This window comes from Cololabis saira, chromosome 17 (assembly GCF_033807715.1).
Source record: "Cololabis saira isolate AMF1-May2022 chromosome 17, fColSai1.1, whole genome shotgun sequence".
Lineage (NCBI taxonomy): Eukaryota > Metazoa > Chordata > Actinopteri > Beloniformes > Belonidae > Cololabis > Cololabis saira.
This window is the reverse complement of record NC_084603.1, coordinates 26,332,335-26,349,714: the sequence shown is the minus strand read 5'-3', so window position 1 is coordinate 26,349,714 and position 17,380 is coordinate 26,332,335. Positions and strand designations below refer to the sequence as shown.

Here is a 17,380-nt window from a genome sequence, read left to right as displayed (position 1 = left end):
TATGCAGCTATTATATTACAAACAAGAACTAATTATAAAGTGACAGAGGAAACTAAATCAGATATTAAATCTTAAATATTAGTTATACCTGCTATAACAAATACCACAAAAACAAAAAGATTTGAAGAAACTTGAGAAGTATTTCAGGTGAGATTATAATTGTAATAGTAACCAGATCCAGCAGGGGGCAGCACTCGTCACCCGGTTAGTTTTACAGCGTCAGTTTAGCCTCCAGAAGAAGAAGCTGCTGTAGCTCCAAGACAAACACGTCTTCTATTTATGGTCTTTATACTTGACATTTCTGCTAAAATGTTTCCTCAGCTCCTCAAGGCATTCGTGAATGAACGAATGAAAGCTGCCGCGGAGGAAATATTTAATGTTTTTGAAAGAACAATAGTTAAATATGAGGAGGAAGCTTCTGTTTCAGCGCAGGAGATCGAGCGACTTCGAGGTCTCCTGGAGCAGCAGACAGGTGTGTTTCTGTTCATCCTGCACCAATACCTGCATTTAACACGCTTTAGTGAGGAAACCTGCAGACACATGTGTTTATTTCTAGTTTATCCTCCATTTATCTGAAGGGCGACTTCAATTTGGGTCTTTATTACGGGTTTCCCTGTTCTTTTTTTTGCGTATTTGGTAATTTTTCTATTTTGATAACATTTCTGCAACTTATTCCAGTAATTACAGATGTTTTCTTAATCAGTAGGAGGCTTGTTAGTTGTCACCGTTTGATAGAAGGTACTGTAACGTCCAGACGGACCGAGCAGATACAAGCAGCTTCTTTATTAAACTGAACCTGTTACTGTCGGCTGCAATCACGCCAAGAAACATACAGCAACTACAGGAGAAAAGAAGAGCAGCCATCCCTCCTGCAGCAACCCCCGCTCACACGGTGTTCTGACCATTTCTGCTCCCTGCCGAGAAATGCTACTTTGTGGTTCTGCACATGCGCACAGTCGATTTTCAGTGATTGCCACGCCCACCATTTCTTGCACGATGTAAAGTGGATAATATGGGATGTTGAGTATTTTATCCTTCAAAATACACTACCCATGACTTGAATTGCATTACACTTTGTAAACATCATACGATAAAAACCCAATTCTATCGCTTTTTTTGACATTCATTAAGTAATTCGCCTTTATTGAGCCAGGCAGGTCATTAAGAACACATTCTTATTTACAATAACGGCCTGGCAAGAGACAAGGACCACTTGGGGGGGGAAAAGGAAGTGGGCTAGGGAGTAAAATACAGTAAAATTGTAGCTCTACAAAGGTAGAAAACCATTAGGTAGCATTTTTTAGCAAAGCAGCAAAAAATGGCAGAACACCAGCTCCTGTCCTGCCCCCTTTTCCTTCCTCATCCACTCACACAGAACAACACAGTCACAGCTGGGCATGGGTACAGGGATGCTACAGTATGAACACATCCTTACATCTCCGCTTTGGCTCAGAACTTAATTTTCAATCCAGAGTTTTTCTGTTGTTTTCTTTTTCATTGTTTTCTTATTGCTTGTGTTACATTTGTGGGGTTCTGTCCCCAGAGCTGGGAATTGAAGTGGCGAATGAGTGAATGAATGCAACACACAAACAAATGAAGGCAGGTAGGTAGAGTAGGGGGGGGAGGTAGGGAGCGCCCCCTCAGCTGCATGGTACCTGGTGCAGTTTCCATCCAGGACATTTACTTTTTTATGCGTGACTTTATTGTTTTCTGTACTTTGTTTTTCTTTCTTATCTTTCCTATTTATGTTGGTTGAGTTATTTTGATTATGAGGGATTACAATAAATCACATGGGATTTTGATGTTAAAATGACAAAAGTTTTGCTGTTTCCACCCTTTTAAATGTGATACGCAGGGCAACATACTGAAATATTTTAAAATTTGGGCTGTTGTAACCAAATTATCTGCATTTCAATCAATGATAAAAGTAAACACTAACTGGTCTTAATAATTCTGGCCTCTTTTTAACAGTGTTTTGAAACATAGCAACTGCTTTGGGCATAAAACTGGTTAGCAGTAGTATGAAAACTTGATTGTCTTTCTCTTTTTCCAGAAACCTCTCAGTTTTCTGTCTGTGAAGACAAAAGTCCTCCTGAGTCATGTCCCAGTGAGCAGGAGCAGAGCGTCAGCGTCCATCGTGAAGACCCTCAGCCTCGACACATTAAAGAGGAGGATAATGAATTCTGGACTACTGAGGAAGAGGAGGAAGAAGAGATGAGAGAAGGGACATATACTTTACAACCACCTCAATCTGATGTCTGGGAGGATAATAATCAGGACGATACAAACCCACTGTTGCAATCTCAGACACAAACCTGCGAACCCACGGACGAGTTTCAGGAGACACAGGAGGCTGAATCTGTTAATTTCACTTCACCTCCTGCTTTAACTGCAACTTCACAAAGTGAAATCGTCAATGATGCAGAAGAACCTACTGCAAGTTTTATTTCAGACCAAATACAAACAGAACAAACGACCTCAAACAACTACCAAGAATCCACTGACTTGTCTGATCCTAACGCTGCCGGAGCTCAGCATCAGTGCTACTTGTGCAGTCAATCATTCTCCTCCACTCATCAGTTGGTAAATCATGCTTTCTGCTTTCATTCAGAAGATGCTGGAGTCAAATGCGCCGTGTGTGGAAGATCCTATGAGTCCACAGAGAGCCTCAATTTGCACCTCAAAGCTCACAAAAACTCAAAATGTTGTCACATGTGTGGGAAACACTACAAAAGGAAGAACGACCTGGCTGAGCACATCGCCGGCCACGCCGGGGTGAAACTGTATCGCTGCCCACTTTGTGAGAAAGAGTACAGCCGAAAAGGAGACTTAACAATACACATGAGGACTCACACGGGGGAGAAGCCTTACTGCTGCCCTTTCTGCAACAAAGGTTACACCAACAGCGGACACCTGAGGAAGCACATGAGAGGCCACACCGGAGAGAGGCCGCACAGGTGTGAGATCTGTGGCCGAGGGTTCCTGCAGAGGACACACCTCATATCCCACCTGGGGACGCACTCTAACAAATACTGATGGATGCTTTTTTAATAGATGCAAATGATTTGAAGATATAACTTAAAAGTGAAAAAGCATTGTCAGTGTTATTGTGTGTCCTTGTTTTATATACCGGTACATTGTTCATATTTATGATAGGTGCATTTATTTTATTTTTTTTAAAGAAAGGGTATATGTAAATTCTGAGGGGAAAAAGAAAATCCATTACAGTAGATGTTAATGTTGTGTGTGTTAATAGGTATAATACTTCTAATTAAATGCCAATGATGGTTACTAATGTGTAATGACTAAGATTTACCAATAGGAGGCGCTGCAGGAGCCTTTATCTCCTGTAGATTTGTCCATGATCAGAAGATGTTTTCTATAAGCTTCAGGTATTGGAAGCATGTTTTAAATCATGTTTCCACTCTTTGTTTTGAACTGCACTCCCAACAAGCAAAGGAACAGCTTATTAGTCCTGTATATTATGTTTGGGTTAGAGTCTCTCAGGTTTCAGTCTGGTAATTTTATTACATTATTTTTTGTTCAAACTTAAAATTCTGCTTTTTATTTATGTTTTCTTGTCTTTGTTAAGCACTGTGAATCACCTTGTTGTTATGTGCTATACAAATAAACTTGCCTTATCTCAACTCAAATGTCCTTTAATTGAGTCCATGAACAACATCTGAAAGGAAACACCTGCAGCAGTGTTAATCACACACTCAATCACTTTTAGAGGATCTTTTTGTGGTATAAAGTTTTTAATTCTACCACCACTTCTTCTAAGTTTCAAAGAACAGGAACTGCATGAAACATTCATCCTTTGTCCTCAAGTCAAAGGAGCATAAAGACTCCAGAAAGCTACAACTTGGATCACTTCCAGGTTGCCTCAAACTCTCAACCAAAGCTGATGTTGGAACTTCTGTGTTCAACAAGCTGCTTTATGCACGTCAGATCAGATTTTCAGATTGGATTTTTTTGGGGGGTTAATCCCTAATTCAGCTTCTGTGACCTCGGGCCTAAAACCAACCGTCCTAATCTGGTTACACAACCATTCCCAAAGACAAAGGACAGCCTGCAGACACCCTTGAATTCTTGGAAAAAAGTTTCCCACATGTCTGCTCACGTCCATCGCTAACGTTGAATCAATGACTCGAACCTTTACGGATCATTTGCTGACAAGGCAGTGAGCTTGTCTGATCTGCACAAACTGACCTGAGCTACAGTTTCGTGTCACTCTTCTGCATTTCTGCAGTATTAGACATAGATTCATGTTATTTGAGAAAAGTGTTTCATAGCTTCCTGCAAGAGATGAAAAAGAAAGATTGAGTTTAATCTTTTGTGATTTAAATTATGGGAAAATTACTAAAGGGAACTGGAGGAATTTTCCTTATGTGGGTCAGTCTGTGACCCACAGTTCAACACTAAAGAAGAGGGTTGAATGGGCAGCTCTTATGGATGTGTGTGTGTGAGAGAGAGAAAGAGGGAGGGAGGGAGAGGGAGAGTGACGTTTTACATCCACAAAGAATGTAGCAGGACCTCAGTGGAGGTATTCCTCCATTCCTGCACTTGCATAACCGGGTCACCGAGTTACTCGCGGTCTGCTCCGTGCAGGGGCCGAGCAAGATTAAGATGCAGGTGTTGATGGAGAACAGAGGCTCTCCCCCGGGTCAGGATAAGCCTCATGGGTTGGGTTTAGTGTGGAGGAGGACAGCAAACATCTGGTGGATATGCAGTACACGGATACAGCAAACACATCAGCAAGAGAGTGAAGCGAGGGAAATCTGTTATATTAACACACTAGGGAGTAATTGCAGGGAGACACTCCCTGTACAGTACAGTTTTTCTTTGTTGATGGGCCGATGTGGACGAGTTGATGCCGATTTTTTTTTGTTGCAGATGTTTCAGATCTGCAGCGGAAATATGAAGGCAGTTTGTTTTGTAGAAAATAATGTAGGAAGATCAGATGATGCATTTGTCTTATTTTTTACTTAATGCTGCAAAACCTATAAATCACAGGATTGAGGAACTTGGCTCTTGAACGCTGAGAATGCACCCGATTCCAATGTTAGGAAAGGAGCCAACAAAAGATAATAAAGGCCATTCAATGGTCTGACAACATTCGAATCGAGTGGAGAATGAGTAATGCTGTTGTTTCCTCACACGGTCCTGCTATCACGGATCTGCCAACTGTATCGAGTAATGTTTCTTTTTGTTTTTGTTTTATCAATACCAAATAAATAAGTTATGAACATTGCTAATTAAAAAAGGGGGTGCAAGCTCACAAAATACACCCTTTCATTACGGAACACTATCAAAAAGATGTGACATGGGTTCACTGGAGTATCTAAAGCCTTGATTTCAACCATAAGAGGCTTTACCATGAATTTGAAAAACTTGTTTCTATATTTTTGCCGACTTGGCGTCGATAGATTCTGTGGTTAATGCTTCAGGGGAATTATTGAGTTGCCATGCATACCACATGAGTCTAGTGCACTCAAATTTACAGCTTACAGCTGACACATTTTTCCCTAAATTAGACCTGTTTTTTGAAGGTTTGGACCTTGTGCCGGAGGTTAGGGTTTGTTCTTATCTGTGATTTCCATGGACAGGATTCCAGAACACAGTAGAACTGATAAAGGGACCTGTGATGGAGATGGGGCGATGATGTTGTCCTACCTGTGTGACCTGCAGTCAGCTGATGCAGCTGGAATCTGGACAAACACATCTAATACGATGGAGAGATGCAGTCACTGTAGCATTCCTAGACATAAGCAATGCTCTGGATTTGCTAAGTGACTGAATAACCATTACCTTCAGGTAATAATAGGACACGACTGTGAACAATAACTGACAAACTTTCCTACTTACTCTTTTAGGTTAAATGGGAAAATCAGAAATGTACGAGATACCTCGCGTAAAACGCCCAGTCTTTGGTATCTGCAGCAAGAAAAAGATCTCAGCTCATAGGTATTACATCTTATTTCCTCCAGAGTTCACTTGATAACGCCACAGGGAGGATCCAGCCTTTTAAATGCTATCAGCCTGCTTTCTGTGATGACTTTTTATAACTGTCAAAACATTTTTCAGTTATGCCATGTTCACTAAAAGGTCAGTAATGTAACAGCAAACAGGCGTTCTATGTTCTTTTTTGTACATGACTGTTTGTGAAACACATCCTCTCTGTGGAGAAGACAGAGTGTGTTTAGCAACAATTAACAGAAACCACAGTCACTCTCGAGGAGGATTTGCACACATCCAGCCTGCCACTTCTTCCTCTTATTTGCATACTCCAGTACACACAGTGACACACCTGTTCTCAGCTGCATTTGCATAAAGTTCAAAATCTAAGCTTGAGTTTGTAACCTTGATCATATATTACCTACGGCTTTTATCTATTGCTCTTTTGTCTTTATTCTTTTTTGTTTTTAAATCATGCTCCTCTTCATTATTGTCTGCTATAACCTATGGTGATGTTTTAGTGTCTCTGTAAAGCACTTTAAATCACCTTGTTGTTGAATTGTGCTATATAAATAAACCTGCCTTACCTTGCCTTGCATAAATGTTGCATCAAAAAACAAAACAAAACAGTTAACTGAAGATAGTTTTCTACTAAAACACCCCAAGCAAAACATGTATGGATAATGAATAAAGCGACGGCCACAGTGGTTGGTAGAGGATTGTTATACCTTGTGACCAGTACTGGAGTTGAGGGGGGATGAGGGGGGATGGCAGTGTGTGTGGTAGTGTGTGGTGACCGGTCACCACACACTACCTCCCATCATACTGTTCTGTTATCTGTACTGTTGCTCCTTGATTGTCTAATTGTATGTATTGTGTATGTGTGTATGTATTATAATTTCTACTGTATTATTATTGTATTTCCTTTATTGTATTGTTTTGTTTTTTATTCTGTAAGGTGACCTTGGGTGACATGAAAGGCGCCGTTAAATAAAATGAATTATTATTATTATTATCCCCCTGAAATAAAAACGGTCAAAATCACCCCCCCTTTCCATCCCTTATGTCATTTCATCACTGAATGTGGTTTTACTGCTATTTCAACATTTAGAGTCATCACCAGAAAAATAACACCAGAAACATAACTTATTTGATAATTTTCACCTGTTTCAAGTAAATTTTCACTTGAAATAAGTAGATCTTATCTTCTTATTACAAGCAAAAAAAGCTTGTTCCACTGGCAGATTTTTCTACTTATTTCAAGTGAAAATCTACTTAAAACAGGTGAAAATTGTTGTTGTTTTTTTCCAGTGATGAGTCTTGTTTTAAGTGTAATGACATTTTTTTTACTAAAATGAGACATTTTAACTAGAAATAAGACAAATATTCTTGTTAAGATTTTGAGTTTTTGCAGTGATCCATTTTACTTATCCTGTGAAGGACAGAGTCATATTGATAAGTTCAGAAAACTGTTTTTTATTGTTGTGTTTTGATGTATTTGATGTAAGCCCAGTGGATATTTAAAGCTTACAGAAGGCTGCATTTAACTGCTGCTATGTCATTCCTGCAGTGTTTCTGCAGGTGTTTTGGTCAGTGCTATTATTTGTAATATATTATATGAATTGTAATCAGCACAAATTATCTGTCCCCATATGATAAAATCCACCATCCCCCCTGATTTCTTTTTTACAACTCGAGTACTGCTTGTGACATATTTCACCACTCTGAAGCATGTTTTGCAAATCATAATCTGGCAGTCTATTTGTAAACCAACCAGTTGGTGTGCTGGTAGTCTAGACCAGCCATGCCCCCCCCAAAGCCACCCCACCCACCACCCCACCTCGCTGCCCGAATGTGTGCCAGCCGCATAATCACGCAGCGGCAGCTCAACGGGAGGACAGAAAATCACAGGAATGCGTGCATGACCGAGTTTTTTCCGCAACCCGACGCGCTGCACTCATGAGAGGACGTGGTGGGCCGGCTCAGCGTGGGGTAAGTGCTCTCCCAGAGCCGCGCAGGGGGGGACCGTCTGCAGAAAAACCACGGCTGGTGGTGTGTGTGTGTGTGTGTGCTGGGAGGGAGGGATCCGGTGCCTGCCAGTGCCAGCCCCCCTCCCCCCCCCAAAAAAAATCAAATGTGGAAAAACGGGGCATGCAAATGTTTATTTCATGGCTGATTCTGCAGAGTTGGGGAGCATTGGGTTGAGAAACGGGGACAAGGTCAAATGGCTGCAGAGTCGCAGTGCGGTGCGCGCAGAGCGCCATGTGACTGGCGCATCCTGCTCCAGGGGGCTGAAAGCCTGATTTATGGGCCTGCGTTAAATCGACGCAGGGCCTACGCCGTAGGCTACGCCGTATGGTACGGCGTAGCCTACGGCGTAGGCCCTGCGTTGGTGTAACGTGGAACCATAAATCAGCCTGAGAGTGCGCCAGTGGCGTCTGCTGGGGGGTTATTCTTGAATGGTGATGTGAGTGAGGCACAGAGGTGGAAAAAGTAGGCTACTGAAAAATTGTAATTGAGTAAAAGTATCTTTACTTTGCTTAAATCCTACTCAAAGTAAAAGTAAAAGTACTCATCTAAAAATTTACTCGAGTAAAAGTACAAAAGTACTTCATTTAAAATGTAATTTTAGTAAAAGTTACTTTCAGTTATTTAATGCAAAAAAAGGATGAGTCACGAATCAAATCCAGCACAAGTTGTTTTAATCAACTTCGAGGCATATTAAAGTACACATCCACACTTGGCCAAGGGTTTTTGTGGCTTTCCGCTCCAGAATTTCTATCTTCATCGGGCCATATCAGCAACATCCATCTTCAAACGCGTGGATCCAAAAAGGGCGCGCAGAAGGCAAGGCGCACTTTTTCTTCTTCTTCTTCTTTTGTGTTTCAGGCAGTTTCGACGCATCAAGGCGCACTTTCACGTTCACTTCCGGGTCACAGGGGTTTCCGCCCGCATTTAATTTTTTCACCATAAATTTTGTACTCAGTAACGTGAGGGGGTTCAAATGTAGCGAAGTAAAATACTTGGGTCAAAATGTACTCGAGTAAAAGTACAAATTACATATTTCAAAAACTACTTAGAAAATTACAAATTACTCATAAAAAGTACTCAATAACAGTAACGTGAGTAAATGTAATTAGTTACTTTCCACCCCTGGTGAGGCAGCTTTGAATGTGTGCAATTGCTTTGACAGCAGCATCTCCTGCCCGCGTCCATGTTGTGATAGCTGCGGAGGAAGTTGAAAGAACACTTGTTTTTTTGGAGTCAAACTTAAACGCCAAAGGTTGAGACGCGAGCGCAGCTTGAGTTGAGGCATCGCGGCAGGTGGCCGTGTGAGAATATAGAGCCTTGACACACAAACTCCCCAGCAGCAGATAACATGAAAGGGCTCCGAGAATAGATCCCACTGGGCTCAAACTGCTACTGTGACACAAAGTACACACTCACACACTATATCTGAAACTTATCTCCCCTCAGTGAGCCTTAGGCAATGTTGGTGCAATGATAACGTTGAAAAATCTGTTAATGTGTTTCTGGTAATGACAATTTTTCACCTGCAGTGAGCTCTGCTGGACTCAAAGAGAAGGTTGATGATTCTTACCTGACCATGAAATTATTAAAAAAATATGCAGCTGCTCTTTATGTCTTATTTGACTATAATCCATCTTTTTAACTTTTGGATAAATGTTCAAAAGTTAGGTATATTTATAGTTAATAAGGGTGTTCAGGACAAGCTGGGGCTTGAGCGATTGTGTTTGTTCTGTTGTGAAACAGTTTAAAGACAAAAAAATGTAGCAATCAATTGTGTAGTTTGTACTCTCAATACAGATGATAAGAAAGAAAGATGAAAAACAAAGCAATCAATGGGGAACTGTTCTCATTTAGTGATCTGTTTACTGTCTACAGTACATTGTTAATCTCAAACCGATGTAACTCTAATGGCCTCTTTATCAGGTAATCCATTTTTCCCCTCTGATTTTTCCTTTTCCAGAGACATGATCACATACCATATACGTTTTAACAAGCTAGTAAACCATGCAAAATCAGTAACCCCCTCTCTCAAGTCTCCTTTGAGTCTTTGCCCTTGTGTTGGCGTTATTATTATTATTGCAATATCTTTTTTTTTTTCATTTGCACCCATGAAGATTATTATGAAATACTTTCAGGGATGGAGATAGGCTCACCATACTTGCTTTTGCCTCTCATCTTCTAGAGTATGACAAAAGCCTACCGTAATTTTAAACCATTTTTGTGCTTTTCGTCTTGTGTGCTCATGAGCATTTCTAACACTGTGCCGTCAGATTTAATGTCTTAAGTATTCTTATATTACACCTACGTGATATATGTATATGTACTGTGTATATATATATATATATATATATATATATATATATATATATATATATATATATATATATGTGTGTGTGTGTATAAATATATGTGTATATACCATTATCTGGCCTTATCTGGCCCAATAATCTCCAAATAAGGTGTCTTGTTGGTACCTGGCCTTAACCACTAAAGATGACACCATGCAATGTTAGTAGATGCTCGGTTCATCCACTTTAGCACGCAGGATGGCATTGCAAATCATGTAATTCATTTACGTTCAACTCACTTGTACTTGTTTAACCCCAGTTCATAACAAGGTCGTGTCAAAGCACTTTAGACAGAAAACACATAGTGTTTACAAGATTAAATGCAGTTCAATTGAGTGCACATTATGAAATTGTTCTATCCAGCTACAATCACGTCTCACAAACCTTGATGTAACATTTGTTTACCTGCCAGCAGCAGGAGAAATTCAACTGTAGTTTTTGATCCCTCAGCTCAGTGAGAGTACCTGCATGATTTTTTTAAATCTCCAGATCAGTCCTTCTTATCCTCAGCTAGATATTTTTTATGTTTTTGTTTTTGTGTGTGTAATGTCTTCTGCACTTTTATTGAGATTATTGCTAAAGTCTGCGGTGTGTTGGGACATTGTTCTTGAGGACTATGCCTCAACTGATGTTAACCATTAGTCATAAAAAGCAACTAATAGATAAAATGCAGCGCAGCAATTTGATGGGTATGTGCCGTTGTCTCATAGGTAGAAGGTTGAATTCTCGACTGGAGCCTTCCTGTGTTGAGTTTGGGTCTGGTTTCCTCCAAGAACATGCATGTTAGGCTGATTGGTGATTTCAAAATGACCTCAGGAGTACGTGTGTTGTTTTTTTAAATTAATTTTAAGAGTTTGTCTAAAAAAGTTGATGACTTATCCAACTACGTGGAGCATGCACAAATTAATCTAGAGTTTCAAATCTCCGAGGTGAATGCTGGACTTTACTTCCACTAAGGGACAATCTACCAAACCTTTGTATTTACTGTTGACTGTGGACAAATATCGCTTGTAGTCATCTCCTGTCAGAAGAATTGACCTTTACTCAGTGTTGGTGACTTCACACTTATTTTTAGCTTCTCCTGTTTTTTTTCTGTTTGGGTGTGATGATCTCATTCATTACACTTCCTCTGATCAGTGTGCTGGTGGTTCTTCTGAAGATAATTCCTAATTTTTTTTCCCCACAGAAAACAGCACATAATATTTTTCAGAGCCACATATGTTTACTTACACTTCAAAAAAAAGGAAAGCCAAGACTGTAGCAACCACATGGCAAACGTGAGCTTCAGAATAAACTGGTGTCGGTATTTTATTTTACAGTCGTTTTCTTTTTTTTTTTTCTTTTACAGGTAACAGTGATAATAATAATTTAAAAAAATGGTAGTAAATATTCAGAATAATTGTATTGGGTGTTTCATGAGAAATTAAGTGTCCGCTAAACATTCAACGTCAAAGTTTAAAATGTCACATGTGTATTTGGATGAGACTCTGACCTCTGCACGAGCTTTTAAATCAACCATGAACCATCGTTTAATCTAGTAGCACCGAACAATTGATCTCCCAGCAGCACTTTGTGTCCTGAGACTATTAGAGGACTATATTCAGAAGCTCCAGCCTGAAAACCAGGCAGGGGCAACAGCATGGCGTAAAGTATTCATGCCGCAGGGTAATATGATGCAGTGAACTAAATCCAGGATCGCTTATTAGATGCGTCATTGTGCTTACAGATGGATCACAGCTGGGACACAATGTCACTGATACTGATAACAATGTAGTATGACTTAACTTTGGGCACATCGTTACTGTTATTTAAGTTTCTTGGTTAAAAGTAAAAAGTAGTGGAAATGCCCTTTAATGTTCTTACGGGCCAAAATGAGTATGTTTAAACTGAAACCACAACAAAAAGTAAACATTTCCTTCTGTTTGGTTCTCCATTATGGTCAACAATCAGATTTTTCAGCAGCACAGACTCTCATGGAGGCCAGAGGTGTGTAGTGGCCAACCTGAGGGAGCTAGACTCACCAGGTTGACAGCTGTCAGGTCACGCTTCTGCAGAAGATGGTAAACGAAATTGTCTCTTTTTATTAATGTGTTTGATAAAAACAAAACAAAACATAAGTAAGAAAACATCATCTTGTTTGACTTTAGGATTCATACATACTATATCGGTGATTAGAGGAGATGAAGAGGGAGGTTGCTTCAATTCTTCTTCAAAAAGCATTGTAACTCGTAGCTGTTGGCAGTGGGGAACTGCAGTGGCCACATTTACACGTTTTATTGTTTACGGGAGTGTGTACATTTGTAAATCTTATTTTTTTTATGGTAGAGCTTCTGCATACAAAATAATGTGCTTTATACAGGCTCTTCCAGTTAATTGTCTGCATCAGGGAGGATTTAACCCTTTAAATCCTGACGTATGAAATAACACAACAAATATTTTTATTTATTAATATTTATTTTTATTTTAAATGTTAATTATATATTGGAATCAAAAAAACTTCAAATTTTGTATTAAAACAATTTTAAATAATGATTTTTCTCATTATGAATGCATTGGATACATTTACGTATTTTCTACATAGCTTTTTATTTATTAAATTTTTTTATAGTTGTTTTGGTTAGTATGAAACTTATGATAGGGTTAAACAGCAAGTTGGCTGCTCTTATTTGTAGTCGGAGCTGCTGGACCTCCAGGAAAGTAGCGCTCAGTTTAAATGAATGTCACTGTTTGTGTCTGGAAGTCTATTAGTCGCATAGTTCCTCATCTAAACATGATGGTAACCATCAACCAACTGGACATGTAGCTACTTGTTGCTGGTGCGTGTGTGGTCTGTCTTGATTATGTTTGTTTGCAGTATCTTGTGTTCTGCAAGATAAACCTTTCAGAGCCTTAGATGAAGGGCAGATTGCAGAGGAGTAACTGAATTAAGAGAGCTCCTAGAAGTTGCTTGGAGGCAAATGCTGGGAAAACAAATCGAACGGTTATAATTTGAGCATATTTGTTTTTAAAATATGTTTTGATAAATTCTGAGTTGGTTTAAGCACCCTGGAATGTGGTTTCATTAACTTTCATAGATAACTCATCTCAGGTTTATTTTTACATCTTGACTAAAGCATCATATACACAAACATACTATATGACTTTGTAGTTTATAGTTGGTGCACAAATATATTCCCACAGATTTGTATTCATCATTTTTGGGTTATGGTTGCTGGATATTTGACCATAAAAAATGAGTTGTGTTTCTGTATTAAGACTGAAAGAGGTGGAAAATCATTTATCAGGGAGTGTAATTTAGGATTGCATAATTTCCCCATGCTGGTCCAGAGACATTCCTGGGAATAATCTGAAACATATGTTTTCCATTTTAAACTTTCAAACATTGGAACATTGGTAGGTTTCCAGAGGCTTAAAAATTATGGTGGTGATGATAACGTGAACCCCAAATCTTACTAACTCTTGTTTCCAAACCCCAAATTCTTCACCCACTGATGCAGGGTAAATCCCTTCTTAGATACATTTTAATGACATTTCTCAATGAACATAGCTGATGTTACACAACAGTGTAACCACATCCTCTTCCTGGCAAAACCTAACCTAAAACAAAACTGGTGGTTCCAAAGAAAAGTTAGACTGTGGTCACTGAGGTAAAAGCTTATGTAAAGTGGATCCTTCCTCTGGTCCGACCTACACAAAATAAACTAAAAACTTCTTTATGTTGCTGGGTATATTGCTCTCTGTGCTTACAGCTGAGTTTGGACCAATGATAGCAGATTTCCTCTGTGGTCTGAAATCTTGCCAGTTCAGCGGAAGTGAAGGAAAAAAGAAAGAAAAAGTCTGTTTGTCTTCTCCTGTAGGGGATGCTGAACTGACTACAGTAAACTGCTGAAAAGAAGGAAATGCACCAATATTTACTAGTATCATATCTCCATCCCTGAGAATAGATATCAATTATGACTTCTGCGATACACCTTAAATTAAACAGAGGGATAAACCAGAGACTGGTGGGAAAACAATCATTACAAGTAATCACAGCTTCAAGCCCCACATTACAACTCATGAAAGTAGTAGCTCCAGAGCAAGGGGCTACATCCCATTTGCTAGTGAAGGAAACTGCAGTTCTTGGACAGACCACCAGGGGCTGTCTTCAAAAGCAAGTCGATATTCACTGACACCCATGCCAACTTTAAAGCTCAAAGAAACAATATTGTGTGATATTTTGATTGATGGATGTCTATGGCTAATGGTTATCTGTAATCACTAAAGCTTTTTAGCGATTAGGCACTGTCTTGAATTGATCTCTCAGTTGTGAATGATGACCCAACAGTGCATAATCTTTCTTTCTTTAAAGGTAATGTTTTGTTGTGCCGTTAATTGTACTTAGAAGTGCGGAAACCCCCTGTGAGCTTGACTGGAGGTCCTCCAGTCCTCGTGTCAGTTCTCGCTGTGCTTTTTTCAAATGTCATTTCAGACTTCAGTTTTTTTCTGAAGTTTAATATCCCTGCAGTACTTTTGTCAAGCTCTGGTCCCTGCACTACCTCTAAAGGACTTCCAGGAAATCCCTAGTCAACAAGGAATAATCCTGTGTTTAAAATACATCTTAATATTCACAATACTAATATTGAAAATCCACTCACTTTTATTCTCTGGGTAATTGCATATTTGTGACACCAGACCTCTAATAATTTCTGTTAAGTATAGAAAGACAACATTGCGAGCCTTCAGCTACTGTTTGGACTTATATAAGAGGAAAGTTTCAATTCTTCCTGTGAAAGTCTCCCTTTTTCTTATTTATTGGGAAAAAAACAGCGCCTGAATTTTGAAGATTTTAGTGAGTTTTAGAAAGTAGTGTAGTCACAGACTTTTACCAGATAAGTGCTGAGATTTGTTGTTTAGACCAGTGTTTCCCAACCCCGGTCCTCAGGGAACACTGTCCTGCATGTTTTAGATGTTTCCTTGCATCAACACACCTGCTTCAGAGTAAAGGTCGTCATTAGCATGTCACTGATAACTTCAACAACTTTACACAACTTTTCACAGTGCTGCATTTGGACTCTTGGATAGAGCTTTTCTGCTACACACACGCTATGATGACGCATTCATTTTCCAAGTCTCGTGTAAATACAAACAAAAATTCCCAGAGAAGCTTCTGGTTTTAACTATCAAAGCTTTTTAAAACATTAGTTTTGAAAACAAAGAATTTGACTAATTTCTGTTATCCTGCCTCTAAGGGTTTGAAAAGCACTCACACACACCATATTACTGCGTTTCAAATGTCCCCTGGGAAAGTTTCTGTGAGAATTTCTATTGCATTTATCAAGGCTTACTTTAAGGAAATATAATTTGATGTTGTGCTCCTTCATTATTCTGTTCAACTTTACATGAGTCGATCTGTACTGTCCCGTGACTGAAGCTGTGATCGTTCACGTGTATTGCAGATCTGGAGCGTGTGAGCTATTAGGCTTCATCGATGTATGTTTAAAGTTAAAGTTTTTGGAAACCATTAGTGGATGGAGGAAAACATCCATTAGTGGATGACGTTAGACTTAACAGAACAACATTAATTTCTCTATGAAGTTTTTTCTTCTTCTTGTTAAGGAAATACTACATAGAAGTTGTTTTGTGTTATGTTTCAAAAAGCCAAAACCACACATGATGCACCTGTGATAGAACTGAACTTTTGTGCCATTTTTGAGGAACATATAAACACAAGCATATACTTGCATACAGTTACACATGTCTTGTGAGGTTTGTGGTTTTCTTTTTCACACATGTCTAAACCTGGCTAGACTGTTTTATTTTCTAGCTGACCACAAGTTGAGGATGTTTGCTAACTTCATCATGCTGCAGTGTTGAAAAAGACTTTTCTCACAATTTCTCTCTTTGATCATAGCAGCCACTTTTACATGGTGGAGGTAGTCATTCAACCCCAACACACCCTTCAAGTTGAAAATAAACCGCATTTGTTTGGTCACATATAACTCCCCCTCACCTCAACTCAGAAAGTGATGCTTTGAATATTTGTTGTAAAACTCCTGAGCCCACGCAATTGCATTTGGGCCAGCCCTTCAAAGAAGATGTCAGTTTTGATACAAATTACACTCACAACCGACTAAAGCAGATTATTATTGTGAGTATGTATTTATTATATTATTCATTTTTATCTATGTATTTACTTTTGCTAAATTTTTTCTAAATGAAAATCAGGTTGTTTTATGACAAATTCATGCAGAAAACCAGTTAATTCCAAGAGTTCAGCATAATTATCATAATTTTTTTGCCCCTGTATAATATTTAAAGCTGCAGGACTTCCCTCTGGGAAATCTTCAACAACTCTGACCCACATACTGTCTTTGGAAAATAAATGTGGCAGATCTTTCTCACTTCATCATATGAATGTCACACACCCATGCGGTTCTTGTGCAGCTGAGGGAGTTGGTGTCAGTCTCTTGTGATGGAAGAGGAAGTGTACAGTAGCTAGTACCGTAGTAGGATGTCATAGCGTCCACAGAAGGAGTACAATGGATTCGGCTGAAATCAGTCAAGTGAAGAACAAACAGCATTGGAGTGATGGATTTCAAATGGGTGACCAGGATGTGAAATGTTCATAAGGGCACCACTAAACCATGTCCATGGTTGCACTCCAAATTATTTGAAGAACTAAATTAATAAAACCATGCCCTTGTTTGCTCCTCGGGCCAGCGGGATGGCTGTCAGCTGCTGATAAAGATAAAAGGATGGGCGATGACGAGGGCTGATGAGGGTTGCATTTTAAAAAGATTGCAAAACAGACACAGATCACTGAGGAGAAGAGTATATACATGGAGTCCTGAGCTGACAGAAACATTACACAGGTCCAAACATCTTAGCAGCTGACACTGTCAACAGATAATTCAGAGTTCCCAAATAGAGTTAACAGGTGATGTGTTTGCACGTGAAGATGCACAAAGAAAACACGTGCCACATGGGTGGGTACAGTTTAACTGTATGTGAAGCACAAATCATTGCATGTACGATAAAGGAATGCACAGACACACATGAAA

General features: G+C 39.3%; 2 protein-coding genes across 2 annotated transcripts in view; both read left to right on the top strand.

Annotated features, from left to right (window-relative positions):
* Positions 1 to 239: 239 nt before the first annotated feature.
* On the top strand, positions 240 to 3,116 carry LOC133463648 (zinc finger protein 436-like). The gene is made up of 2 exons (XM_061745297.1): positions 240 to 472; positions 2,054 to 3,116. Exons 1-2 carry the CDS (start codon positions 280 to 282, stop codon positions 3,034 to 3,036), a joined length of 1,176 nt encoding a protein of 391 aa, XP_061601281.1. The 5' UTR covers positions 240 to 279; the 3' UTR covers positions 3,037 to 3,116.
* Positions 3,117 to 7,813: 4,697 nt separating this feature from the next.
* The window catches only part of LOC133463608 (equilibrative nucleoside transporter 1-like), a 45,883-nt gene continuing 36,316 nt past the window's right edge, over positions 7,814 to 17,380 (top strand). Inside the window, exon 1 of the mRNA XM_061745224.1 lies at positions 7,814 to 7,950. The gene's annotated coding sequence lies outside the window, so the exon portion shown is untranslated. The remainder of the gene's footprint in view (positions 7,951 to 17,380) is intronic.